Source organism: Falco peregrinus, chromosome 6, assembly GCF_023634155.1.
Source record: "Falco peregrinus isolate bFalPer1 chromosome 6, bFalPer1.pri, whole genome shotgun sequence".
NCBI classification, from domain to species: Eukaryota; Metazoa; Chordata; class Aves; order Falconiformes; family Falconidae; genus Falco; species Falco peregrinus.
In genome coordinates, this window is record NC_073726.1 from 12,990,283 (window position 1) to 13,018,273 (window position 27,991).

Below are 27,991 nucleotides of genomic sequence, written 5' to 3' on the forward strand. Positions count from 1 at the left end.
AGCTCACTTTCTATTAGAAATTCCTCTGGGGTCTACTTCTTTATCAGACTGAAGCCAGTTACTGATGGCTGAATCTGTAGCCTGTTAAATTGATGCTTGTAGTATTTTCATCAGTCTTAGTACCTTGTTTCTCTGATCAGGCTTATCATGAATTCGGCTGCTTTTGTCAGGTCAGGTCAGAACCTTGGACTCCTTTTCTCTTCTGTTTCATTTGTTAAGCCTGTAGATAACATCAATGCCATCATAATTAATTCTTCACCCCCGCCAATATCTGATCTGTGGAAGCTTGGAAACAAGAGTTTCATCTGGGTATACACCGTAACAAGGCAAGGCTGCGTTGGGGTAAGCTGCGTATGTACTATCCTCTACCTTCCTCACAGTCCAGGAAGGTTTCTGCTGTAGGGTGTTCCATGCATGTAGGACAGGAGGATGTCCTCCAGCAGATCTGAGCCATGACTGCCAGCTGTGCTGTAGAGGTCACATGCGCTGAAATTGAGGCATATGCTGTACCTCTGTCCTAGGGGCCTGATTCCGTGTAGAGAACTCTGTATTTCTTATAGTCATTGCTCATTTCCCTGAGGTCCAGCCTTCAGAAGGGCAAGCCTTTGATACATTGCTCACAATCCCACATCTGAAGGATGCCTTTGAGTAATCTTTTCCCTATGGTAGGCTACTGGATTTAAAACAGACTTTTTTCTGACATTAGAAAAGCTTCATTGGTTTCTATCAGCTTAAGATTTAGCTTCTGAACTCAAAAGCAAAACTAAAATCATGTTGCAAGATTTCATAATCTGATTTTTTTTTTTTTTTTCTGGTGCACTTATTTTTAATTTCGGGGATAATTTCCAAAAAGTATTGTTTTGGCATTAGTTAGAAGGCAGTTTCATTTTCACCTTGAGTCATCTAAATGTTTTATATTAGACTGCTGCTTCTGTTGAGTTGTATTCCATTTTTCAGAGCAAGATTTAAAATATAATCATTAAATTAATTTTGTTTCTAGAATATGCATAGAAATTTCCTACTTTCTTTTTTATATGTTTTGTCAGTTTATTCTATAGTAAATCAAAGATAGACTTCCAAGTGACTTTTCTGTCTTGGCTCTTAGGATTTTACTTAAAGACATTTGATTCAGCTAACTGTGTTTTCCATTTGTGCACAAAAGCCAGAAAATTCCTTTCTGCATTGACAATAAAAATGTGCACAACCACAATAATCTAAAACATTAAGACACAACCTACCATCTGTCTTAATTTATAAAAAATTAGTCTGTAAAGAGGAAATAAAAGATTAAGTAAGTTTTCTCTTGTTTCCTGTTATTTAAGCGTAATAATAATTTTTTTATAAAGTAAAAAAAGAAATGTTGTTGTTTGTTTTTCATCACAGCTTTGATTTTTTTAGTGGTCTGTGCTGCTTTTTAACATTTGCTTTTCTGTAGTGGGAGTTATTTTGTAGCTTTCCTTTGCAATATTGAATGTTATTGGTCTTTAATAAATGGATTTTTTTAATTGAGTTTTACAGATTTTCTCATTCTTTATTTCTGTTTTTCAACAGATGCTCTCAATGTACCTGTAAGGATTTCAGTCAGTGGCATTGAACCAGCCCACTGTGGTACAGAGGAATTTGATACAGAAAACACAATATGTGCTTTAAATATCCGCAAACAAACATCATGGGATGATTTTTCAAAAGCAGTGAGTCAGGCAGTGACAAACCACTTCCAAGCAATTGCTTCTGATGGATGGAGGAGCCTAGAAGAGCTGTCATTTAATAGTGCTGCAGAATCCAACATTGGCCTCAGTGCAAGCAGTATATTATCTGTCAAACTAGGTATCAATATTGGTGTAATAAGAAAAGCAAAAATTTGGGGTTTTCTTGAATTGCTGAAATCTTGTAAGTGAGATAAAAAATATCTTTAGATTTCTGGATCTTTTAAAGCTTAGACTAAGAAAGACCAGTACTAGCTATGAAACTCTGAACAGCGCTGGCATGAAAGCATTCTTTACTTTTAGCTATGTGTATGGTACAATTCATTAAGCACTGTAATATCATATTGGGGACCATGAGGCCCTATGTTAATTAGTCTTTTACTCAATTTAGTACTCCTACAGGTGAAACAAAACAATTTAAAGTAAAGCCCACACTATGTCTTTACAGACATCCAGAATGTACAGTAAATCCAGACCATAAATCATTAGCATAGGTAGAACAGAACTGCTCCTGTTTTATGTAACTTCACTTATCAAAGCAAACCAGAAGAATCTTTAAAATGATGAGAAATTGGCCAAAATGCAGTGGTGGTAGTAACAGTTGCATAGGATTCTGAAAATTCATGTGCCTCATCTTAAATCCCCTTCCACCTGTCCACCACCCCAAAAAAGCCCTATTCAAATCAGAGTGGGCAAGTAACCTTATTTTACTTTATTTTACACGTAAAGATGTAAAGACAAGCTAGCTATTAAATCTGTGTCTCAGTTGGCAGGAAACATTAGTATCCTCAGTCATGTATCAAATAATAGTACGATTTAGTACATGGGACTGGTTTGTTTGTCAAATTTGTCAGTATGTGCACAAAATCTTTGTAAGCAAGTGAATATGCTTGAGCATAGGACACAATATATATATACAGGAACCATCTCTCTCATTTTTTCTTCGTAACAGGAAACATTTCGTGGTCAACAGGTCAGATTTTTTCCCAGCCACCATGGGACTTTTTGAAGAACAACAGAGCTGAGCATATCACAGTGTTTTTGTTTGGTAATTTTCAATTCATATTTTTTAGGTTTGAATGTTAAGTCGCACCATGTATATATAACACATAATTTGAGAATCATTTGCTACTGGTTTTGTTCTTCAGTGTTGCTTCATCCTCGGATCATATCCAATTAATATATCCAGTTATTTTTTTTAACTAGATTTGAAAGGGTCTACAACATTTAGAAAATATGCTGGCACATAAAAGCCCTACTACCTTTTCCAATTAAATAGTAGTATCCGTTTTACTTATGTTATGGATACCTGTGAATCTGTGTTGGTAGATAAACACCTTTCATTTCTTCACCATTTTAATTGGCATAGCCTGTAATTTTAGGAGATCGCTGTAGGATATTGCATGAAAAGCATATGTATCCATCATACATGCTTATAAACATGAGAGATTTAGAAAAGTTATTTGTGTATCTTTTTTTAAAGGACCTCAAGAAGGCTGCCTAAATAGTGTGACTTACGCATCTATGATACATCTTCAGACACTTCAGAATTACCTCCGCCTGGTAGGTACTAAGCTACTTTCTCTCTGCATGCTGTTTATACATGAAAAAACTTCTGTAATAGCATTGACTAAAAAAAATTATCTTCTACGCTGTGAAAGAATGTCAAGACTTCTGAAAAATGGAACAGCATGAAAGCTGTTATTTTAAAGATAAAGTTCCCACTAGATCGTATCCCAAGAATTTAAGTCACATGAGGGCATTAACTTCCTTCTTTAAAAAGCTGCCACCTGATTAACTGAACTGCTTAAGAAAATATATTAAAAGCTCTGTTATGTCTTTGTTCTTTCCAAATTTCTTTCTAAAGTTATTTCATTCCACTTTTTGAGGGGAAAGTAAATCAGAATTATTTGAGGTATGATTTTTATTATTAGCTTATATATCTCTATCTGTGCTGTAACTCTTACAATTTATTTAATACCTCGTAATGTAAGGATAGTTGGATAATATGAGTTAACTTTCATACATAATTTGTTTTAACATTACTAATAAAATCAGCATTAGTTTAAAATTGCATAATTTCTGCTGTGTCCTTGCTGTTGTGTTTTTGTTTTGTTTTTATAACATGTTTTATGTTGTTATAAGAACAGCTACATGCCATAGGTTTCTGCTGTATTCAACAATAGTGCACAACGATATGAGTGTGTTCCCTTACTGACTTTTTAGTGCTAATGTAATTTTACAGTTAAGACAGATGATTTTTATTCTGCTGTATTGAGAACATGATCCCATTTCAACTGGAAATAAAGTCCTTAAACTACATCCTTAAGTTAGCAGTGATTTAAACTAGTCTGATGATTTTAAAATCATTCTGGTTTTTCAGTTTTAATTCAAAATCAAGAAAATATTTGTGACTCCTCAACTCATCCTTCCTACATTACTTTTTCATTTTTTGGTGATTGTTATAATGACAAAATATTTTTTCATGTAGTTTTACAAGGTAGGATATAAATTTATCAACGTAATTCCAAGATATTGTATGCAAATATTGCCTATTGTGAAACTGCTATAGTAAGGATTATTCAGCTCCTGTAGTGCAAAACAAATAACTTTGTCTGTTAGGTGCTGATTGTCTCATCTAGGTTAAAAAAAATAATCCAAGTCTGAACTTTCAAGAATCATTTATTGTCTGTCTGTAGGTTGAACAGTACCGTAATGTCATTTTCCATGGTCCAGAAGGAAGTTTGCAAGACTATATAGCATATCAGATAGCGGCCTGCATGAAGGTATTAACACAAACGTATAAAGTAAATTAGTTCAGAAATTAGAGTTTGCACTATTTCACCAAATCTATAAATTTTCAACACAGCAAAAGCAAGTTGCTGCAGGATCCACATGTGAAATCATTAAAGTTGAAGTGGATGCTGATTTCTCCAAGGAGCAGCTTGCAGAACTGTTCATCAGTAGTGGTAAGGTTATTTCAGCAGGACTGATTTTGATGATTTGTAGGAAATGTTTTAATGGTACAAAGTAAAGAAATACATTAAAAAATTTTGCATGGTGGGTGGCATGTTTTGACAGAAGACGTAGTTTTCCAGGTGCTTTGGAAATAATGGTAAGAGTCTACACTGTGGTAGAACTGTGTATGACAGTCCAATAGGGAGCTCTATCAAAAGTTCATGCCATTTAAGTAAAATTAATAGTTCTTAATATTTTTTTCTGTCTCATTTCTTTTTCCCTTTGTTTGTGAGCCTTTAAAAGTTGATCGTTGTGCTTCAGATCTAGCACATCAGAAATGAACGTCTATTGTTGCTTTATTGTAGCTGTTGTAATGGTTGTGGGTTTTTAACAAATACAGGAGAAGGGAAGCTATAACTATTTCATTTCTGGGAATAAAAGGAGCAGTAAAAGAGTTCTTTAAAAGTCAGACCACTTGCTTTTGACATATGCTTGTTTGCTAGATACTTATGTGTGGGTCTGAGCCATATTTTATCACCTGGGCAGGCACGCGAGTGCATGTGTGTGTGTGCATGTGTGCGTGTGTGTGTCGGTGTGTGCAGAACAAATTTTTCATCGAGGTGGATAACTGTAGGTGGCTTAAAGTCCTGTTACTTGGGTGCTTCACAATGAAGTATTCTCAAAGTGGTCAGCAGGCTGTATTGTGCAAATTCACGATGACTAATTGGTAAGAGTGAAAAAAGGACAAAGTAGCCAAAGATGAATGATGGTAAAAATGGGCAAATTAAGTACAAAAGCAGAAGAATGGGGCCACATGGGTCAGTCAAAAGTGAAGGAAGTCATAAAAAGCAACAAATAGAATAGTGCTAAAAGTGAAGGAAAAAGTGGTGTTTTCTGTGGAGGGCTTCTTCTTGGGCAGGTTGGGCTGCATTTTGCCCATACTCACGCATTCAAACTCTGATTTCTTTTATTTTGCTGTAGTGTTAACCATAGAGTGATAATATAGTACATAATATTGCTATATACTATTATTGCTATTTTATTTTATATATTGTATATAATATTACACATACAGTAATAAGAGCCTGAAGGGTGATATGGTGCTTCCTTCTTTTTGGTACTGTTCAAATTAATTTTGGCTCAGATACAAGTTTTGTCCTTTGCAGGCAGTTCTCAGGTAGCTGCTTTCACCCCTTTGCAGCTTTCTTCTATTTTTTTTTTTTTCCATTTCTGTTTCATGAGTGTTTAGGTTTTGGGTTTTTTCTGTTGATGACAACTGGCAATATAGCTTGAATCTAACCTTGGTAGCAAGACCCTGTTTGCATCCAAAAATGTTGGGCTTTTCTCTTTTATTATCGTGGTCTCTTCTACAGCTCTAGGATTTTAAGTTTACCTCTCATTCAATATGGTGATTCACATTAAAAATAAATGTGATAAATGTCATTACTGCTTGGAATAACCTTGTGTTTCAGGAGCTTTGATTTTCACATTTCACTTTCCATACTGAAAGAAGCTGGGCTTTAGGCATTTGAAACTTCATCAGTTTCAATTTTATTAGTGCAGTGCCTCTGGATACATTCTCATGTGCTGCCATGATGAAACTTTGAGACAGACAGAGCTTTGAGAGGATCAGCCCCTACCTTTTTCCTTCTCAGTATGGTCAGATCAGAAACACCAAGAGGAATTTGAATCTCCGAAGCAAATGTTTTATTCAAACAAACTAGAATTACTAACTTATTAATAGAAAAACTACAGTTCAGTTAGAAGACAGCATTCAGTCTTACTACCTGCTGTGCGCTTGCAGTGTGGATCCTATTCTTCAAGTATGCTTTCGTCCTGTCGCTTTCATTGGCTTTCTTGATTGCAGTAAACTGCACAGTGCCCTCTGACAACATCCATGCTCATGAACAAAAGCAGAGCCACCCCACAGGCTCGTACAGTGTTGTGCAGAAGGGTGCTCCGTTCTGTTTGTTAGCATACTTTCCGGTGTATTTTCATCTATGTCAGGTTGGGTTTTTTTCTCCCAGGAAATCCTGCTCACAGTTCGGAGGATAGCTGGTGCCAGTGATTATTCCCACATGTCATTTTCAGTGCCATCACACTGCTGGGGGAGAAGAAGAGACCATTTAGTCACAAGTCAGCTAGGCTTTGGTGTTTGACCTGCAGGCGAGAGTCATTCATAGTCTGGTTTGTTTACTAGCCACTGTCTCTTAGGAAAGCTGCTTCTTTTGGATGCTTTACTCTGTCAGCCACACGCTCTTAACACTTTGTGCTTGCATTTCAGCATCGTGCTGCTGGTTGCGTCTCATTTTTCTGCCCGCTTCTTGCCCCATTGTTCTGCCACGTGTCCTCTCTTAGGAGGGCACTCTCCTCCTCTCTCTAAATGGTTCCGTCAGACACGGAGGAGGTACCTGTCCTCCCTGCTGTCCAGCTATATCCTCTTAGTAGAACAGGGCAGTAATATTCAGGAAATCGGAAATAAATAGCCATCACCCCCTGCAGTCAGTTGCTCTAAGTTTTGCTCTATCACTCATCATATTCCTTAAAGACCATCTTTAGCACCACCTTCAAAAAGTTCTGAAACAATGCAAGGCACGATATACTCAAGACAAGTGTTTTGTTGAGTATTTGTATTACAGAAGCATTCATCTGGGATTTAGTGTTAGAGGAACCCTTCCAAAGGCTGTATCTTTTTTAGGCAATAAGATGTTAAAATCAGGAAAAATGAAGGAAAAGATATGAAATGTGAAAATAGGAGATAAAGATATATATTATTTTAATGCCTGTTAGGTTCAGATGCTACTGTTTGTGCCTCAAACTAGCTCTGATTGTTTGAGTGATTCTTAAAGATATTGGAGGAAGTTTTGAACAGAGGATAGTAGCAAACAAATAATTAGTTTTTTATAAACGTGAAATATTCTGAATCCTTTTTTCACTACATGGTATAAAGAATACATGTTAGAAGTTTAAAATGTATTACAGCAAATGAAAGAAATGTTTTCAGAGGTCTTTGCTATCTTTCCTGTTGCATTTATTTTCAGTGTGCTGAAATCCTTCCTATATATGAAGATACTATTATAGCCGTTTCAGGAATTTATTTTGATAATAGCTTTTTTTTTTTCTTATTGTACAGTATGATATTCTTCCCATCATTTGATTTTTATGCTTACAGTTTTGACCATACTATACAGTCTGTCTGCTTCTGTGAGCAAGTTAAAAGGAAAAATTAAAAAAAAATTGTAAAAAACCCTTTATTGCATTAGTAGCAGTACAAGCTGTATACATAAATAAAAGTAAATTTTCATAAGTAGACGTTAATGGGATTTTTATCTTTCAGCTTGTCTGGTCCCAGTTAAACAGCCTCCTGTAAGCAAGACAACCATTGTGATTTTAGAAAATCTGGAGAGAGCTTCTTTATCTGAATTACTAGGAGATTTTCTGGCACCTCTTGAGAATCGGAGTTCGGAAAATCCTTGCACTATTCAAAGAGGTATTTAAAGAATTTGGGATGGAGAAATGTTTTTACTACAGTACAGTTGTATTATAATGCATGGCAGACAGGGAACAGTAGAATAATGTAATGTTTGTACATTTACAATTTAAATTGTTTTGTATTTTATTACGAAGAGTTGTTCTTAACAAAGTACAGTGTGTTTTGAGGCTAATTGATGGTGTTTTTTTCTTTCTAATTATGTCACTTCTTGCTTTTATATGAAATTGTGTCAGAGCTTTGGTTATTTCAGTAAAAAGTTTTATGGTTCATTTTTAGCAAATGGAGTTTCTGGTGCCTTTTACTTTCATGAGAACTGCTTTTTGCTGGGGACAATTGCAAAGTGTCATCTTCATGGCTCTGACCTGCTGGTTCAGCAGCATTTCCGTTGGGTTCAACTTAGGTGGGATGGGGAACCAATGCGTGGCTTGCTTCAAAGGTTTTTAAGAAGAAAAGTTATAAACAAGGTAAGAACTTGAATTGGCTTCAGTGATTTTGTTCTTCACCACATCTGTCAAATACATACGATGGTAATGTCAAAAGCTGAGCAGATAACTAGGTTGTTTCAGGAAAAAAGCTTTCATTTCTGGGAGCTCTGTATCTGTAAATGTTGTGCTTGGCCTCTTACAGGAAGGTGTGCAGCTGTGGCTGATCAGCATAAACACACAGGATGGCTGCAAATAATGATACTGTGGATACCTGCTTATCCACTGTATGAAAACGTCCTTCAATAATTTATTTTATCTTCTGTGTGAGTGTGATAGTAAAAATCTGTTCAGCGAACGTAAAATCCCTTTCTTGAGGAATTTATTCTATATATCTGAAATGAAATAGTTATATATCCCGTGTGTAATGTCTTATGTTTTAAGCAGCAAAAAGAGTTTTCATGATTTTCAACTTAAAGAGGAAAGAGGGGTGAAAATATATCAGTCGGGAAGTTGTTTTGAGCCAGTATGCCTGCTGAAGCTGCAAAAAAAAAGTCCAAAAGAGAATAAGGATGGGAAGTCTGTTTTAACTTGAATAAATAAATGGAGGATGGGAAATGAAATGAAAGATGTGGGCAAAAGCAGAATTGTGGAATTTTGAAAGTTATTTGGAAGAAGAACACTCCAGTGTGATAGCAGCTATTGCAGACGTCAGGGAGTGTTAGATGTTGGGAGGGGGAGTTTGATCGAAACAGCTGCAAAGGGAAATAATCTTGGCAGCAGAATTTTGAACAGGCTTAAAAAGGGAGATTGTTCTAGGAATAGCAAAAAACTGTCAGTAGTAAAGAGTCCTGGTCTGGAACAACAGACCCACTGTCATTTCTGAGTGTTCAGCTGTATGTATCTTGGTTATCCCTGGGGATGTCATCTCCTGTACCCTGTGCCACAGTTCTCATCTATAAAAGCTTACTGATTCAAAGAGATCCTAAAGAGGAAATGTGTGGTAACTGAACGCTTCAGTTACTATAATGAGGAAATTTAAAAACATTTGTAGGTATTCTTTAATAGCAAGAACAGAAATACAGAATATAAAAAAAGAATCATGTGAAATGTATCAATGAAACTCTTAAAGAGATTACTTCTCTACATTGGATAAAAAGCTGGCTGGGTGGCCAAGCCCAAAGAGTGGTAGTGAATGGAGTTACTTCCAGCTGGTGGCTGGTCACAGTGGTGTTCCCCAGGGCTCAGTACTGGGACCAGTTCTGTTTAATGTCTTTATCAACGCTGTGGACAAGGAGATTGAGTGCACCCTCAGTAAATTTGCAGGTGACGCCAAGATGGGGGGGCGGCAAGCATTGATCTCCTTGAGGGCAGGAAGGCTCTGCAGAGGGATCTGCTCAGGCTGGATCGATGGGCCAAGGCCAATTGTTGGAGGTTCAACGAAGAAAAGTAAAAGTACCGGCTCCTGCACTTGGGTCACACCAACCCCACACAGCGCTACAGGCTTGGGGCAGAGCGGCTGGAAAGCTGCCTGGTGGGGAAGGACCTGGGGGTGCTGGTTGACCACCCTGTTTAGTCTGGAGAAGAGGAGGCTCAGGGGGGAACTTATTGCTCTCTACAGCTGCCTGAAAGGAGGTTATAGGCAGGTGGATGTTGGGCTTTCCTCCCAGACTACAAGTAACGGGAGAAGAGGAAACAGTCTTAAGTTGCACCAGGGGAGGTTTAGATTACATATTAGGAAAAATTTCTTCACTGAAAGGGTGGTCAAGCATTGGAACAGGCTGCCCAGGGAGGTGGTGGAATCATCGTCCCTGGAGGTGTTTAAAAAATGCGTAGTTGCGGTGCTTAGGGGCATCACTTACTGGTAGACTTGGCAGTGCTGGGTTAACAGTTGGACTTGATGATCTCGAAGGTCTTTTCCCACCTAAATGATTCTGTTACTTTTTTCAGGTGCATAGTTATTTATAAGTACTTTTTTCTATGTGAAACATTTCCTTTTTTCCCTATGCGCTTTAAATCTTTTGAGTCCCTACAGACATAGTAAGCTGGAACCATTATGAGTCATTGTCTGGTTGAAGGTATGAATGGTTTCCAAAATCCTGGCAAAGGATGGGGAGGGTAGCAATTGTCTGTAGGCAAGTAAGTGGGCTGGTTGAAGCTGTTATCTTGCAGATATGGTACGGCACTGGAATGAAGTATAGGCCAGAGGACAGTGCAATGGAAGTATGTAGCAGAATCCACCTCCCTCCTCTTGAGGAGCGAGTTTGCATTCTCAAGTCTGCACTGGAGAATATCTAGTGATCTAAGCCCCTTTATAAAAGGACGGAAGCGCTTTGATCATAAATCATTCAACATCAATGAGAAGGACTGTCTTTGACTGAGCACAAGGCCAGGAAACACAGCAATGCGGACAGTTGCCAAAGCAGTGGTATTCTGACTTGTTTGCAGACAAAGCTGAATCAAGCTTACTCTGCCAAACTGCTTTGGCTACCAGATCTTGCAGCATTGCGTAACAGATGTCATTTTTAGGTTATTTTGTTTAAGCTTAAAAGCAATCCTTAGGCTCATAGGTTAGAGTTTAACAATGTAATAGGTTCCTACCTCTGACTGAATTTGAACAGAATTTCTGTAGTAATCTCATTATTTTCTCTAAAGCATATATGCAGATGGTGGCTTTTTGGAGGAAAAAAGCTGTGTGTCTTCCTGTACCTTCCCTAACTAAATAATGAATAAAAATGCCCAGTGTGCTAGTACTTTCTTATTTTTTTGATACATACATGTGCCATGTGCAAATTCAAATGCCATTGGTATGGGGCTTAAAATAGTGGATTCCAAAGTTAAAAACAAAAGGATTAATCCGTTATAACAATCTTAACGGAAAGCAAAAGCACATTTATTGTTTGAACAACAGACTATTTCAAAGATCCTTGCTCTGTATTCTGATACCTTGTTTGTGCCTTAATATTCATGTTTTCAGATGAAAAGCTCTTTTCCCCATATTTTGGACTATTATGATATATGGGAACAGTTTAAATGTTTTTCTACATTAACTTTCTGTTCACCTGTAGATTCTGTCAAGAAGCTCTGTCTTCAGTGCTGGCAAACACTATCCCTAGTGCATCTTTTAATGCTTCCTCTAATTCAGATGGCTCCAGAGGATAATCCTAGGATTAGGATGATGAAGGCTGTAATCTGGAGTCAGATTAAATAGATATTTCTGGCACCAAATGATTTGCCTTCAACAAGACATACTAAAAAAATGTAAGTCTTAGAGGAAGGCATCTTACCTTCCTTGCTACTAAATCTAAAATCAGTAGAGAAATCCACTGAGAACGTTCCTGTTCAGTGTGATCGTATGTTCTTTATATGCCTTACTTATATCATGTATATTGTGTAGGATATGGTAGGTATCTCTTGTAATCCTAACCTTAAACATCATAGAAAAAGCACTGCTGCCAAATTTGTGTCTGTTTCCCACAAGAAAGTACAGGCATGTCAATTTATTGGTAGGGAGATATCTTTTAAAATATAGTGAAGAAATAAGTTTTAATACAACAAGACTTCAATATACTCCATAAAAAGGTTTGACCAGTTTTTGACTGTTGCTGATTTTGTAACGCCAGGAAAAAGCCGCCTTGGGGTGTCAAGGAAAGTGTGTGCAGCAGAGGTCTTATGTCAAACATCTTTTCTCTCTGCAGTTCAGAGGCAAAGTACCCCCTCCATGTGATCCCGTGTGCAAGATCATAGACTGGATTCTTGCTGTTTGGCACCAGCTGAACTCTTGCTTATCACGTCTAGGAGCACCTGAAGCACTTATGGGGCCAAAACATTTCTTCTCTTGTCCTGTGGTGCCAGGGCATGGCCAGGCGACAGTGAAGTAAGATTTCCATTTCTTGTTTGCCACTGTTCAGTGCCAACTATTGCAAACATAGTAGCTATGTTTCTCCAAAAACCCAACTGACTCAGCAACTTTGAAAGTATTTTAGTGGAAGTTGTTGAAAGTTTTAAACTTTTGTTTGATATTTAAGTACTAGAAGGGCAATTCTGAAGGACACAGGTGGGAACTGGGTGTCTAACACTGGCTGAAAGTCAGTCTTGTTCTGATCTTGCAGTTATTTTCTGACACAGAGGTTGCAAAATATTACTTGTACTGGATAATAATGCTCAACCCTTTAAAGGTTTTGTTCTTCATTTTGAGACACCCCAGTAAAGAAAGCTGTTCATTAGTGAACAGATCAAAATAAGATTCAAGAATTCTGAGCTTGAAAAGTTGGTAAAGGTTCCTTTTGAAGTTGTATACAAGGGAAATTTGGAGAACGATTTCTCACTATTTAATATCTGGTATCATTTTTAAACATACACATAATTTCACAGCTTAGCAAATAGGGCAGAAATATACCTTTAGCTATACATCTAACCATATGTATATGTATAACCATATGTCCAGTAACATAAAAGAATGATGAAAATGTTGTCTTTTCTTGCCTACAATTGCATGAACGTGTGCTTACGTTCCAACTTCTCTGCAAATGCTAGCAGGTGAAACAAGAAATAATTATAGGATTTTAAAATATATTAATTTCATGCCAAGATGTTTCTTGGCTACTGTAGAAAGGTTATGAGCCCCTAATTAAGATTCAAGCATGTTCAGAATGCAAATAACAATGTTGATTTCTGGAGATGCAACGTTACTTTTATCACCTTGTTTCACAGCACTCCTGAATTGCCATTTCTGCTCCCTCTGACTTTTTTCTCGTAATGGTTTCTGCTGCTTCGTAAAGGTTTCCAGGGTCCTTTGCTTACTATGTTCACTGCCTTTCTCTTCTTTCATTCTGTCTGCAGATCTAGATACATTTCACTTGTTCATTTTCTTTTTTTTTTCTAAAAGGACAGATTATCTAGTATCCAGTGTTATTATCAAACTCTAAATGTGTATGTAGCATTGAGCTGAAATCTTATGGGTGCTGTGAAATAAAAAAGTAATAAAGTATACCATGCATCTATCTCCCTCTTGAATCATGTCTTCTGAAATGTTTTAATCATTTATTTATTGCAGTGGTATTAGAGGACAGAAAACTGTTCTTTAGATACCTTGCGTTTCTGAGTTTGGATTTCTCCTAAGTATAACTTTGACTGGATTCACAATGCTTATTTTGAGCTCAACCCCAAAATGTCTTTCATAGTATCGATATGCCATCTGACTCCTCATTTTAATGTAGGTTTTGTCCACTAATAAATTATTAAAAAGCACAGCTCCAATGAGCACTTACTGCACGCTTTTGGTTTAGCAGCATGGTGGCTAACAGTGTGGTCATATAACTAGCAATAAATAGTTTTAATTAGCAGCTGTTGCTGTTATTTCAATCTAATTAACCGCTCCTGTCTTCTTGCCCCTCCTCTCCGCTGTGCTGTTCTGCTGCTTTTTACATTTATTAAAGCTTCACTGAGTCAGTTCAATTCATTGAGACAGTAGGCAGCTACCTACGAACTGGGTTTGTTCTGGGCTGATGTTAACATGAGGCAAGTGGCAGCAGCAGGCAGCTGGGAAGGGAGAGAGGAGGTGAGACAGGCAATTGTTTCCTGCTGTGTGGTGTTTCGTGTAGCTTCACATTTTGGATAGTAGGGTGAATAAATTAGGACAATTTTAGTTACATTTTTTTTTCTTGATTTTGATCTATGCGTTAAAGATGATGTTCCAACAAGAAAGAGTTTCACTTTCCAGCTCTTTGCAGGGGCAGGGAGGTGCTGTACCTTTCCTGAGTATCCGCTATATCAAGGAACTGGGGACTTGGTCAGGATGAGCACAAACATAAGACTGAATTTAAGCACCAGGCTGGATTTTTTACTTAGAGAGGATGGCATTGTACAGCCCATCAGTTGTTAACTGTTTGATTAGAATGGGCTCAATTAATTTTATTTCTTCAGCATTCATTTCTCACCATTTATGCTAGCAGATTGCAAAACGCCAAAAGCTTACGTAGGCAGAAATGGAGAGGTAGAGTTCTTTATTGCTAAAATGAAAGCAATTGTTTATTTTGGTAGCTTAACTCAGCTACCAGAAGTAGACTGTATCTATATGTAATGGTATCTACAACATTATGCTAAGGAAGCTTGAAGGAACATCACCAATATGCATTTTACATCTTATTTTAACAACTCTACTAATTATTTTTCTAATTAATGTAACTTTTCTCAAGGTTATACCAGCACTTTGTAGCATGGTTATATATCATAAAAATTCAATTTTGTGCTTCATAACTAACCAAAAATACATCTATCAAACGATTTGTACAATCAAATTTTAAAACCCAAACAAACAACAATACAAACAAACAAAAATAAAGCCAAAAATGTTGTCATAATCTTTTGGGTAATAGGATGATTTCTATGTATCAACATATCCAACAAAATGGTTCATTTAAGTCAAACACATTTTAGCTCTCAGTTTTTCTGAATGGATTTCTGTGAAGCTGAAACACAGCATTATAACCTATAATTTCTTATAGATCTTCAGTATAAACCCTCTGACTCTCAGTCTTACCGTCTTCCTCTTATAAGAGGGTATAAGAAAAAAAAAAAAAAAGAGATGGATTTGATCTAAAAAAAGATTGTCTCAGTGTCTGTTATAGATGTGAGCTGAGCCCTAAGCCTGAAACTCCTAGCTTTTATCCCTTGAGAACTATAAGCTGTAAGAAATAGCACTTATTTATTTCCTAACACAGATTTGTCACTTCTGGGCTAAAAACAATGTAATATTTCTCTCTTAGAAAAGCAAAAGTCCCAGAAGAGCCACGTCCCTTTAAATCAATTTTTTATGATCAGACCCAGTCTCAAAACCAGATAATCTGGAAAATTCACAGCATCCTGGAAACGCAGTTCACCATAGATCAAATAGACAAAAGGAGAGTGAGAGCAAGGCAGCTGTATGAATAGAAGGGTCTTGTGAACTGGACAAGTTTGGAAGTGGAAGAATACTGGAAAGGGTGCAATCATAACTAAATACCTCCTTTTTCCCATGCTGGCAGCCAGCGGGCAATGAATGAACACCTACAGGCATGGAACCTTCTCAAGGGGCTTTTGTTGTACACACATGAAGGTGCATCTTTCTGGGACATTCTTTCTTTTAGCCTTAAAAAGGAAAAGATGTTTTATGGTCCTTACCTGAAGAAGGAAACCATCAGATGGTAAATAGTTTGCCAAAGCAGCCTGAAGAAAGTTAGGTCAAATAATTTAATATAAAACAAACAAATATACCCCACCTTAAATAAAATCAGTTCCTCTCTGAAATGGGGTACAATACAAAGTCCAAAATATATGTGCTTCCTGAAAATGCAGAATTGGATATGTTACCTGAACTATAAAATCTTGGGTTGTTTATAATTGTCTCTGAAGTTAAGGGATTCTTTGTGTGCCTACAGGTGGATGTCCAGGTTATGGAATGCTGTGATAGCTCCCAGAGTTCAAGAAGCAATACTCTCCAGAGCCTCTGTGAAAAGACCATCTGTACCAGGACAAGCCATAGCCAAAAAAAGTCCTAGCCAAGGTCAACAGGCTGTTGTTAAAGCTGCTCTCAGTATCTTGCTAAATAAAGCTGTTTTGCATGGCTGTCCTCTCCCCAGACCAGGTAACTGAACAGTCTGAAAGGCAAGTAGTTGTACGTTGCCAGAGTGGGGCTTTTAACTCTTGGATTCCTTTTTTAAAACTTTCACAAAACGTAACTATAGTTATGATGGGAGGTGTGTGGTTAAAAGCATTTACAGTCACTAAACTAAGTAGTTGTATAAGGTAGTCAAAGAGGAATCATTTGCAAGAGTCAATTCTTCTTAACATTGTTCTACTTTTGTTTCAGAGCTAGATAATTACATAGCAGATTTTAAGGGAGGAAACTTTCCTTTATCTGTGGTTTCGAGCTACAAAAATTGTAGTAAGAAAAGAGGTGAGAATGCTTCTTGGAGAAAAGTGAGCACAAGTCCTCGCAAAAAGTCAGGCCATTTGTCCCCCCAGTCATGGAATAAGCAGGAGACAAACGCTGAAGGTAAAGCTTTCCGTTTTCAGTTCTGAAAGAAGGTGTGGGTGTTTGACCTGTGTCGATAGGAATCTCAGTTTTCTTCTGCGTCATGAATTAAACATTCTCAATGAAATGACGCTCATGGTTATGTTCATCAGTAAAAAATCTTTACTTTTTTTCCCCTCAAATAATTTTGTTTGACTGTGAGGTATCCTGATTAATTATTGATTTTTTTGTTTGTTTGTTCTAATGCCTTTCCTGTTGTCCTGATAATGAGGTAGGCTTTAGTTCAGGTGGTGGAAGATTCAGCAGTGGTTCCACCTCATATTGCATGGAATGACGTTTTATCATTCTCTGCCCCAGCACCAGATGAGGGAAAGACTTCATTACTTGGTTGGTGCTCTTTAGAGCTGCACCTGATTTACAGTATTTCTTTTTTTGCTTTTTTCTTTACACATACTTTGTAGCTTCGCTACAATAATAAAACATAATAAATAAATAATAATAAAAAGATCATGCATCCCTTGTTCAGTCTTGTTAAATAAATTGAGTAGAATAATCTAGAAGCCCTGTAGCAGAAGCAAGAGGTCTCTGGTTTTAAATTGAAGATTTTTGTTTGATTTTCTTTTTAATTGCAAAAACTAAATGTAAAAACCTCTGCGTAGTCACAGATACTGTAAGGTTTTCATGAAGTTTCCACATCATTTTTAGCAGGCTGCTTGATAAAGAAGGCTTTATGTGACAGTCTGTGTGTGTGTATGTGAAAGTCGTATTAGTAGCTGACACTTTTGAATTGTCTTTTTACCTCAAGCTCACAAGCCGTCTAACAAGCTGTTTACTACACAGGGATAACATCTGGGTATGTGCAGAAGCAACATTTCATTCTTCTAAAATTACACATCTGTCTAGAAAGAAAACTTGGGAATACCATAACTGAATACAGTATTGAACAGGAAAGCTCCTAGAGGACAAAATCAAATTATTTTGCTTTTAGAAAATGAAGGTAACTCCTTCAGAGAGAAGAGTTAGGAAGGGATGCAGAGAGAAAGAGGCTTACACACACACACACACACACACACACACTCTCTCTCTTTCTCTTTCTCTGGAAACAGTAAGATTCTAGCCTCAATTACCTCATATATAAAAGACTGAAATACTTGATGCCTGGTACTTTGTAACATTAAATTGAGCTATTCATTTCTTCAGCTCTTGTTCAGAAAGAAATCTGCTTTTTCTGAACTCCAGCTCTAATGTCCTGATTTTGCTTGTGAGTTCTGTGTTTGAATTGTGAATTTACCTAATTCCACTAAGAGGATTTAAGAAATCAAATGAATGTAACCTGAAGGAGGATGGTTTATACTGTGTCTTGCACCTGAAAATGTTCTTAGACTCCAGTTAATATCTGTGAATATAAGTAAAAAATGGAATGGTGAATTTAAATAGGCTTCCATTTCTGACTATCAGAATCAAATGCGGTTCCCGATTCCAAGGGTAAGCTGTTTGATTTTACTTAAACGAAGAAAGCTTAAATCTTTTCCTGTTGACAAGCGATTTCTCTTTGAGAGAAGCAGTAAGGGTGGTTCAGGTGCCTTGCACAGAAACCTCATGTTCTATATCCACAAAAGCTTGGGCAAGTCATGCCCCATTTGCCATTTTAGCAGTTCCGACTGCTGTTCTGAGCAGTTTCAAGGGATGCATTCTGACCTTTGACAGAGTCTATTGATATGATTAACCAGTACACAGAAACACATTTTCCTTGTTTATCACAGATTTTAGAATAAAGAAACAAACACACATGGTAACACACTAATAAGTCCATCTGTCTTTTGTGCAGTTATAAAATCTAGGACTGTGTTGCAGCCAAACTGTAAGAAAAGAGCTTCTCTCACCACAAAGTAAGTTTTAATTTCTGGTATTTGTAATACTTAGCAAACAGTAAAGATAATAAAATTGTGTTGTAAACCAGCACATTATAATTAATAGATTAAGAGTTTCTATTTGGTAATGTTTTGGTTCTACATCTAAAGAAAGGAATCCTTTTTAATTCTCAGTTCTGAGAGAAAATTTTATATACTTCAAGATAATTTTAGAATCCATTTCTGTATTTTAAACCTTGCAGCACTACATGCCTTTTTATGTAACAGTCTATTACTTAAGACCATTATGTAACATTTACCCTGCCACGAAAAGCCAACCGTATGCTTTTCTCACCTGGCATTATATTTTCAAAACTCTTTTGGCTCTTTTAGCTTACTGAATGGCAATTCAAAAGCGTGTAGTATATGTGCTTTAGTCTAAACGCTACAGAGTTCCCCTAGGAAAGTGTACAGTTAGCCAGAGGGAACTGCATTTGAGACTTTACTTCAATTTGAAACCTTGGTTCTGCCACATTCACAGGCACAGAGAGCACAGAATGTTTATGCTTCTTGGTATGCCAGGGTTTTTGTAAGTGTTAGGAGTCAAATCCCCCCCAAAAAGGAGTGGAATAAATTTCATTTGGTCCATCTTAAAAAGAGGAGAATCTTTGAAGGTAGTAGGCAGAAGAATCCTTTGTTAGAATTTCAGAATGGAGAGAATAATTTGAATAGAAAGAAGATACCTTATGATGTAACAACTATTGCTGCCACTTAATTAGATGCTATTTTCTTTTTGTTCATGGTAGTAAAGGTCACTTGGAAAAAAACCTACTATTTTTCAGGTGTGTATAATATTTATTTTAAAATTCTGTGTCATAGCTTCATTTTAATTGTTCTCTTTGTTTGTTTGTGGTTTTTTTTGAACAAGATCTTCAGAGAGGGATCAGTTGGGAACGTTAAATCTGGAGCAAAGGCTGTCCCTTGGTTCTGATGATGAGGTAGATCTTGTGCAGGAACTTCAAAGTATGTGTTCCAGCAAATCTGAGCCTGATATAAGCAAGGTAAACACAAGGCTTTTAAATAATTTACTACTTTGCCATATGCAGTTGTTTGTGATGTGTTTAAAATGAATTTTTAATTTACAAGCACTGCTTGAAGAAAATTATAAAATTGTTTGGAAATAAGCCAAAGTCAACTAATAAGTTATAATTGGAGTGTAAGTGTTCTGGTTTTAAATTACACCTTCACTATTTTATCTGGTAGAGATTTTTGCAGTGGAGGCTGGAGAGGCTGCAATTCATAAGTTCATAAATGCTAGCAACAATAACCTCCTCTGCATTATTGTTCCCCATGTTATCTTTCATGCTATCATCGCTTCCACTGGGAAACTGTTTTGTAATTTTAGACATAGGAAGTTTTTCCTAATATGCATAGCACATTTTGTTTATTTAGTGTAATCCCATCAGCCATTACTGAACTGTCTCAAAGCTCCTCTGCTGCGTAGGCAAAATGCAGTTTTGCTGCCCCGAGCAAGAAAGAATGGATTGGCCTAGTTCTCTAACAGCAGCAGCAGAGGGTGAAGGATGCTTGCAAGGCTTACAGGTTTGGGGCTAAGTTCTGTGCTGCAGAGGGTGGAGCTGTGGATCTTTCTCATTTGTCCTTCTACGCCAAAAGCATCCAGGCTCTCCCTGTAGCTGTAGCTATTTATTCTTTTCCTTCTTGCCTCCTAGCACAGCTGAAGTAGGATGGCTGTGACAACAGGCTGTGTTCACACTGGAGCAGCTGTTCTGTACCATTTGAAACACAGACAGAGTTAGTCTTAAGCTATTATCCCGTTAGGCAGTGTGTTACATCCTCTAGGATCTCCCTGAACAGCAGGTCCATTCGTTTTCCTTTATTAAGTACTCTGTTTAGTCTTAGAAGTCAACAAAGTTTTTATTAAAAAAAGAAATACTGTGTTTGGGAAAATTTTTCAACCTATTTAATGAAATCCTTTATTAGAGTCTTTTGTTTTGGGTTGGTTGTTTTGTTTTGTTTTTTTAAAGTATTTACAGTCCTTGCATGAGTCACATGAGCCAAGCTGGCAAGCTAATCACCAGTCACTTAGCAGGGATTTACCATATCTATCTTTGAAAGAATGGGATGTGCTTAAAGAAATGGTAACCAATTTAAAATTGTGTTTAATAACATGTAAAATGTAATTGCTCGTTGTTGACAATTCAAGGAAATATGGGTTAGATAAGGAAGGAGATAGATGTCACTGTCTTTTGTTCAGTTTCCTCACCATGGGTGGAACCATCCATGGCTGGAATTTCTGTTGTTAATTCCCGAGCTGCCTAGTTGAGCCTTACAGAAGTAAGGGTGCTGTTGCATGTTTTCTCCGTGTGATGGAATTTCAGGCTGCCATAAAAATAAGTACTTCTGCTCTCTAATTTGCCTTTTCACTTGAATATGTGCCTCTGTTAGGTTGGGATTGAGTACTTTTGCAGTTGCAGGGAATTGGATCAGCTTGCCCCAGAACAAAATACCTAGTTTTCAGCGAGGACAGAGGGCTGATTAGACTCTGTCTGCTATTGCATGGTCACAAGGTTTGGAGGAAAATAGTAGGGGAGAAACATGGCAGAAGGAAGAGAAAAGGATTATTCCTTTTTGTGATGTTTCTGGGGCTGAATAAAATTTAACGAGAAACTGCCCTGAAGTTCCGCTGAATAGTATTGCTCTGGAAATGTATGGTTCATCTTCTTCTGGTTATGGTCCATGTGAAATCTCTCTCTTCATCACCCACCTCCCGCAAATGCACTCTATAGTAAAGGAAATGTATTTTAATTGTTCTTTGGATATTTATGCATTACATTGCACAGAAACTATATGAAAATGAAATCAAGACTCCCAAAATTTGGCAAAGTGAAACATAATCTGTGAATAACTAAAAAAAACATAATCACCATTTTCTTATCTTTTTTAGATAGCAGATTCTAAGGATGAGCTATTGATGTTCAATAACTCTCAGAAGAATCCTGTATTTTCAGCAAGTGGTACTAACCCAAGTAAAACAACAGCACAAAAGGTAGGTGAAATGAGTTTTGTAGTAGGATAGGGAAGATGTCTTGAGTTTCTCCAAAATCTGAATTCCTGATTGGATCCATAGAATTAGTGTTCCAGTGCCGTGTTTATTACAAGAATAAACTGTCATGATTCTTAGGAAACTTGCTAGACATACCATGCCAAATTTCTTCCATGAGTTTTAATGGAAACTTAAGATTTATTAAACAATGGATGTATTTGCTTCCGTTTTCATGTTTACATAAAGCCATCTCCTTAAGCCAAGTACTGTTGACATTTCTTTGACATTATAAGTTACTTGCATCAGATGAAATAAAAACCCTGGGTTCATTCCTCTGCCCCCACCCCCCACCCTAGTTAATGTTATTCAGTAACTTTGCAAAGGCACACAAGTTTTTTAAATTCTTGATATATAATTCCCGGCTTATGGTTTATTTTTCTACTATTTTTTTTTGTAGTGACTACCCAAATATATACAATTCCAAACCACTGTTTTCCTAAGTGTTATTATTTAAGTAGAACTGAGCTGCTCTGGTGTCAAAGCTTTCCAGTGGTAGAAATTGTAAGACATGATATTATCAGAGTTTGTGAAAAATAGCATGGATTTTTTAAAAGGGTTTTCAGTATTGCCAGATTATTTATGAGAAATTAAAAGAAACCCTGTGTTAGAAGTTTGGTGATTATGGGAAAAGATAGTCTAAATGTAAACGAACTTTACTAATTTCAGAGCAGTTTCAGAGTGGGATGATAAGCTAAATACTACTGGAAGATATAATCTGTCCACTACCATCATCTTTTCAGAAACTGAAATAATTGTTTGTGAGTGCTAACATCCCTATTAAATACGAAGATGGAGTTGTATCTTGCTTAGTTTTCATTCTTTGGATAGTAAAGTTAAAATTGTGCTTTCTCTTTTTCCCTTTTCTTTCTTGCTCCTTGTGGTTTTGAACATCAAGAGGGCTTCTGAGCACATGGCTCAATTAACCTTAGCCAGCACAGAATCTGTCTGTGTTCCCTCACTGGGCTCCTCTGTTCCCTTAACAGGGATCCTCTAAAGTCCAGTCCAGACACTTTTACCTGACCATGATCATTTTTTTCCTAGAGACACTGTCTATTTTCTGCAGTTACAATGAAGTAGCCCTGAAAATAGCTTAACTTTGCACACCTAAGCATTAAAAAAACTACAGTTGGATGAAATCACTTACCACGCTTACCGTATTTTTTCATATCCAAATATTCAAAACGTTAGAATATTTTCCATAACTTTATTTAAAATCCAGAGAACAGTGTCCACTAACAAACAATTTTAACATTCCAGATCCGCATTTGGGTATACTGCTTTTGGATATTTCTCTAAACACATTATTTTAGAATCATCAAATCATTTAGGTTGGAAAAGACCTTTGAGGTCATCAAGTCCAACCATTAACCCAGCGCTGCCAAGTCCATCACTAACCCATGTCCCTAAGCACCACGTCTGTCTGGCTTTTAAATACCTCCAGGGATGGTGATTCCACCACCTCCCTGGGCAGCCTGTTCCAATGCTTGACCACCCTTTCAGTGAAGAAATTTTTCCTACTATGCAGTCTAAGCCTCGTCTGGTGCAACTTGAGGCCATTTCTCTTGTCCTGTCGCTTGTAATTTGAGAGAAGAGACCGACCTCCACCTGCCTACAGCCTCCTTCCAGGTAGTTGTAGAGAGCGACAAGGCTCCCCCCAGGGCCTCCTCCTCTCCAGACTAAACAGCCCCAGTTCCCTCAGCTGCTCCTCACAAGACTTGTGCTCCAGACCCTTCCCCAGCCCCGTTGCCCGTCTCTGGACACGCTGCAGCCCCTCTGTGTCCCTCTTGCAGTGAGGGGCCCAGAGCTGAACACAGGGTTTGAGGTGCGGCATCACCAGTGCCCAGTACAGGAGGACAATCACTGCCCTTGTCCTGCTGGCCATGCTATTCAGATTTAAAATTCGTAATTTCAGACATTACAAATCAAATCTCCACATAGTGGCAATGCCTGGATAATTTTGTAAGTCAGGTGACCTACCTGTTCTAATGTAAATTTTTCCTAGTTAATTTTTTTACTTTTAAAATTCCTGCTAACAATTTAAGGCACAGCTGCATTGACTTTGGAGGTAGACGAGTGTCATGGTTTAACGGCAGCCAGCAGCTAAGTACCACGCAGCCACTCACTCATCCCCCACCACAGCAGTGGGATGCAGAGGAGAATCAGGGCAAAAGGTAAAACTCAAGGGTTGAGATAAGAACAATTTAATAATTGAAATAAAATCAAATATAATAATAACAACTGTAATGAAAAGGAGAGCAAGGGAGAGAGGAATAAAATCCAAAACAAAAAACCCCAAGTGGTGCACGATAGAGCTGCTCACAACCCACTTACCGATGCCCGGCCAGTGCGCAAGAAGCAGCAATTCACAGGCCCCAGCCAACCCCCCAGCTTATATACTGGGCGTGACATTCTATGGCATGGAATACCCCTTTGGCCAGTTTGGGGCAGCTGCCCTGGCTGTGTCCCCTCCCAGTTTCCCATGCCCCTCCAGCCCTCTCGCTGGCAGAGCCTAAGAAACTGAAAACTCCTTGACTATGTATAAACATTACTTAGCAACAGCTAAAACCATCAGTGTACTATCAACATAATTCTCATACCGAATCCAAAACACAGCCCTGTACCAGCTACTGAAAAGAAAATCAACTCTGTCCCAGCTGAAACCATTACAACAAGCTTAGCTACCTTTGAGGTTTTTTAAGAACTTGGTCAAAAGATTTCATACAGGTTAAAAAAATTGATTTTCCATACCTTGTGAGGAAATGTTGGCCAAAATGAAGGAAATACAACCCAACCTTTTGCTAGAGGGGAAAGAGATCTAATAGAATGACAAGCTTTGTTTCTAGATTTAATCGTTACTACAACAAATCTGTCAAAAATCTAGAAGAGCACAGTCTTAGGTTGGAAGCAGAAGTCAAACTTTTAGAAGCAATTCCAATGATGATGAACCTATGCAGCTGCAAGAACTGGTGTCTGAAAACGAGTTTGAGATTAGAAAAGCATCCTTTTCTGAAAGTAAATAGAATTCTGTGGGTAACAAAAGCAATACTGCACGAGCAGAGGAGATCTTATCAACAGTAATGAGACAAATTACTTACAAGGGCAACATACCCATAATTAATTTTTTTTTTAATTGGCTGGAAGAAAAAATGCTTTCAAGTATGTGAACGAGAAAGAGAAAACTGATAAGACATGCAAAATCTTTGATCCAGGATCCAAACAAATTGATGAAATCAAGGATTAATAAGGAACAGACAGTGATGAACAGTTTACTTGCATGCCACCAACCTTTACTTGAAGAGCAGCAGCTGCTGGTGAAAATGAACTTTTTAATATTGCTGCCCAGAGGGTGACCTGGATTCAGGTGATGCCAACAGTTAAGTTCCTAATTCTCCTTTCCTGTCAGAGGAAAGGTAGGCACCTCTCATGAAAGAGATGTGTTAGCGACCATCATAAACTGGCTTAGCTAACATCTTTCTCCTTGTCTACAAAGGAACAAAAAGTGACAACACACCTCACTTCGGCACTTCCGCTGTCTAAATTTGGGCGGGGTGAATACGGTCCAGTTTTTAAGAATGTAGCTTCTTAGCATAAATAATTTGAGAGGCTAAAATCTGGTTTATAAGAAAGCAATCTGTAAGATTATGTAACTAGCCTTTCAACTTCTGTTATATTAAATCTTTTTATTCTGTTATATTAAATATTTCAACTTCTGTTATATTAAAATGTAACTAGCCTTTCAACTTCTGTTCTTGAAGTATTATTTTTGTTGTGATTATTTTATTCTTATTTATGGCCTTGATGGTACAAAAAAAGTGTGTATCTTTATTCAAGCTTTAAAGCTGAATTTTGTGCCTGCAAGACCTAAATTTCCATTTTTCCCTTTTAGCTGTGGCTACAGCTGTCATTTTTCCACAGTAATGAAAGAAAGAACATGAAATGTTCTCTCTGAAATGGAGACATGCAAGAATCAAATTTAAGGCTTTTTCAATGGCAGTGGAAAAACCCCATTGTCTTATTTCAGTACTCTAAGATGTTGATATGTCTTTTCAGTCAAAGAAGCAAACAAAGCGCCATAGTTCACCAAGTAGTAAGAAGCTGTCATACTAAATGGCAAAAGATTGTAAATACCAAGAGTTTCCATGAGGCTGGTAGGGTTGGTTGGTTGTTTTCCAGGTCAAATGGCAACAATTACTTATACAGAAAATGCTTTTTTTTGTTCATAGGATGGAATGCGTCCGCTCAGCAGCAGTCGAACTGTGGAAAGCAGCAACAGTAAATCAAAGACAGAGTTGGGTGTTTCAAGAGTTAAATCTTTTCTTCCAGTTCCTAGAAGTAAAGTCACCCAGCCTTCTCAGAATACTAAAAAAAGCAGCAGCAGTAATACAAGGCAAATAGAGGCAGATAATAAGGCAAAAAGAGAGATTTGGAATTTGCACAAAAAAGAACAAATAGAAAAATCTAATAAATAAACCTGCCTACCATAAAATTTTTGATGATCTTATAATTTCTATTGCAAAGAACCAAGTACTCAAATATGTAAATATTTTTTGAAAATAAACTGTTTCCCTGTAATGTAAAGTTTGTACAGGACCACGTTTATTTCTATGTAAATCAGCTGGAAATTATATTGACTTAAACTTCAGAAATGGGCAGTTTTGCCACCTTCATAGGTGGTTTGTTTGGTTTTTTTTCTTCTTTTATTATGAAAATTACTTGTTTAAATGATAATATTCAGGGGTGTTACCACAGGATTCTGTTTGTGTATATACTGTACATAAATATATTCTATCAAGTTCACATGTTAAACTGCATTCAGATGAGTTGCACAATATGTACAGCAATGGCTTCAAGCTATTGTTCGTGCATTTTAAAGACATGTTTTTATCTTCACTTAACGAAAAATTAATGGAATGTGGCAATAACTAAAATGATTGGAAATGCAGATCAATTACTTTCAGCTACAAGCCATATTAAATACTTTGATTTCCCCATCATCTGCCTGCTGAATTTTGATCTTGTTTCTCTCAAGCTTCTCTTCATCTAAAATGTCATGAATTTTCGTTATAACTTCTATCTTTTAAAAAAGGAAAGAGATTGAGAAATTAAAATGCAATAAAAGTTATTTTTCTCAGACTCTTATTCTTTGATAGAATTGAAGAAAATGGGATCATTTATTAACTTCGTTTTTCTTGTATACTGTAAAAACTTTTATATACTTCATCAGTGTTTTAAAAGGATCTGAGAAATAATAGTGTTTTACAGAAACAGATTTTACTGAAAAGGAATCTGAGCACAAGCTGAACTACAGTATTATCAGAGATAATGTAGTAGCGATAACACGAGTTCCTATGTAATTATCAATTTCTATTGTGGATTTAAGATGTAATTGCTGTGAAATGATACTTGAGCTGCAGCTAAAATTCTTTATAATTCCCCCCCACCCCCTACTACAGAGGTAGAGCACGTTCACACATAGAGGGAGAGTTTCTACAGAGGGATTATGCCCCCGGTCTCTGCAGTAGCTGCAGTTACACGCTTGTGAAGTGTAGTAATGTGGAAACGCTCCCTGCCCAGACACCTCGGCTGGCTGGCGGAGCAAAGTGCGGAGTTTTCTTGAGATCAAACTGCCAGGAGATGGTTTTGAGAGCTATGAACAGCAACATGGTCATGCCTATACTTTCCAACGTAGTGTTTTTCTCAAATTCAGCCTGGAAAAGGAAAGGATTACCTGTTTCCTAACGCTTCACCTTTGTACGTAAAACAGTCATCCCAAACTCATGTCAATAAAACTTTTGTACTGTATATTGTCTTTCTGTCCCTTAGTTTGTACGTGTGTGTTATCTCTATCGATATAGAATATTAGAAGCTTATTTCTGTAATCATTTTCCGCACAACATATTTAGAAAGTATCTTGTCTTTTGGTAATTGCTTTTTTATTAAAACTTCAATTTGTTGTGTGATAGTAACATATAACTGAATACGGGTGATTTCTATAGAAGTTGATTTTTTTTTTTTCTTTCTGTAATTTTTGGTGCTGAAAAATGGATGCTACTTTTGCAGTTGGTTCTTAACAGAATGAGTCAGCCGGGAACTGCTGGAGGTCAGAGCAACAGGTCTCAGCAATTAGGATCCCTTATGCGCTGAAGCGGTGTCAACAGCAGTACGGCAGCTTGTGTGAGAAGCTCAGGCATGGATTTTGTGGTGAGGAGGAACGTAAAATGGAAAATGTTTTTTGTAGCGATCACACAAGTTGCAACATCAGGATTTGTAATCACAATAAATCGAACATTTTTAAAAAGAGATATAAGAAATGAAAGCTCCTGATATACTTCTAAGCTAGGTTCGTTCTACATTGAAAATGCACCTTGGAAATGTCAGCCCTCATTTAGATCAAGAGTTAGCAGTGTGTTTCTGTGTGGGAAGA

At 37.3% G+C, this 27,991-nt stretch overlaps 1 protein-coding gene across 2 annotated transcripts in view; it reads left to right on the forward strand.

Moving 5' to 3' along the window:
- CTTNBP2 (cortactin binding protein 2) overlaps window positions 1–27,369 on the forward strand; it is a 90,991-nt gene extending 63,622 nt beyond the window's left edge. The window contains exons 10-23 of one of the 2 annotated variants that reach the window (XM_055808819.1): window positions 1,552–1,827; window positions 2,659–2,754; window positions 3,190–3,269; window positions 4,406–4,492; window positions 4,576–4,675; window positions 8,002–8,154; window positions 8,434–8,621; window positions 12,278–12,456; window positions 15,998–16,203; window positions 16,429–16,614; window positions 18,422–18,482; window positions 19,372–19,504; window positions 21,409–21,510; window positions 25,791–27,369. In XM_055808819.1, coding sequence (XP_055664794.1) covers window positions 1,552–1,827; window positions 2,659–2,754; window positions 3,190–3,269; window positions 4,406–4,492; window positions 4,576–4,675; window positions 8,002–8,154; window positions 8,434–8,621; window positions 12,278–12,456; window positions 15,998–16,203; window positions 16,429–16,614; window positions 18,422–18,482; window positions 19,372–19,504; window positions 21,409–21,510; window positions 25,791–26,036 — 2,093 coding nt within the window. In that variant the 3' untranslated portion in view covers window positions 26,037–27,369. Of the gene's footprint in view, window positions 1–1,551; window positions 1,828–2,658; window positions 2,755–3,189; window positions 3,270–4,405; window positions 4,493–4,575; window positions 4,676–8,001; window positions 8,155–8,433; window positions 8,622–12,277; window positions 12,457–15,997; window positions 16,204–16,428; window positions 16,615–17,398; window positions 18,483–19,371; window positions 19,505–21,408; window positions 21,511–25,790 lie in introns of those variants that run through there. The other variant, XR_008747873.1, reaches the window with a different exon arrangement.
- The last annotated feature ends 622 nt before the right edge of the window (window positions 27,370–27,991 follow it).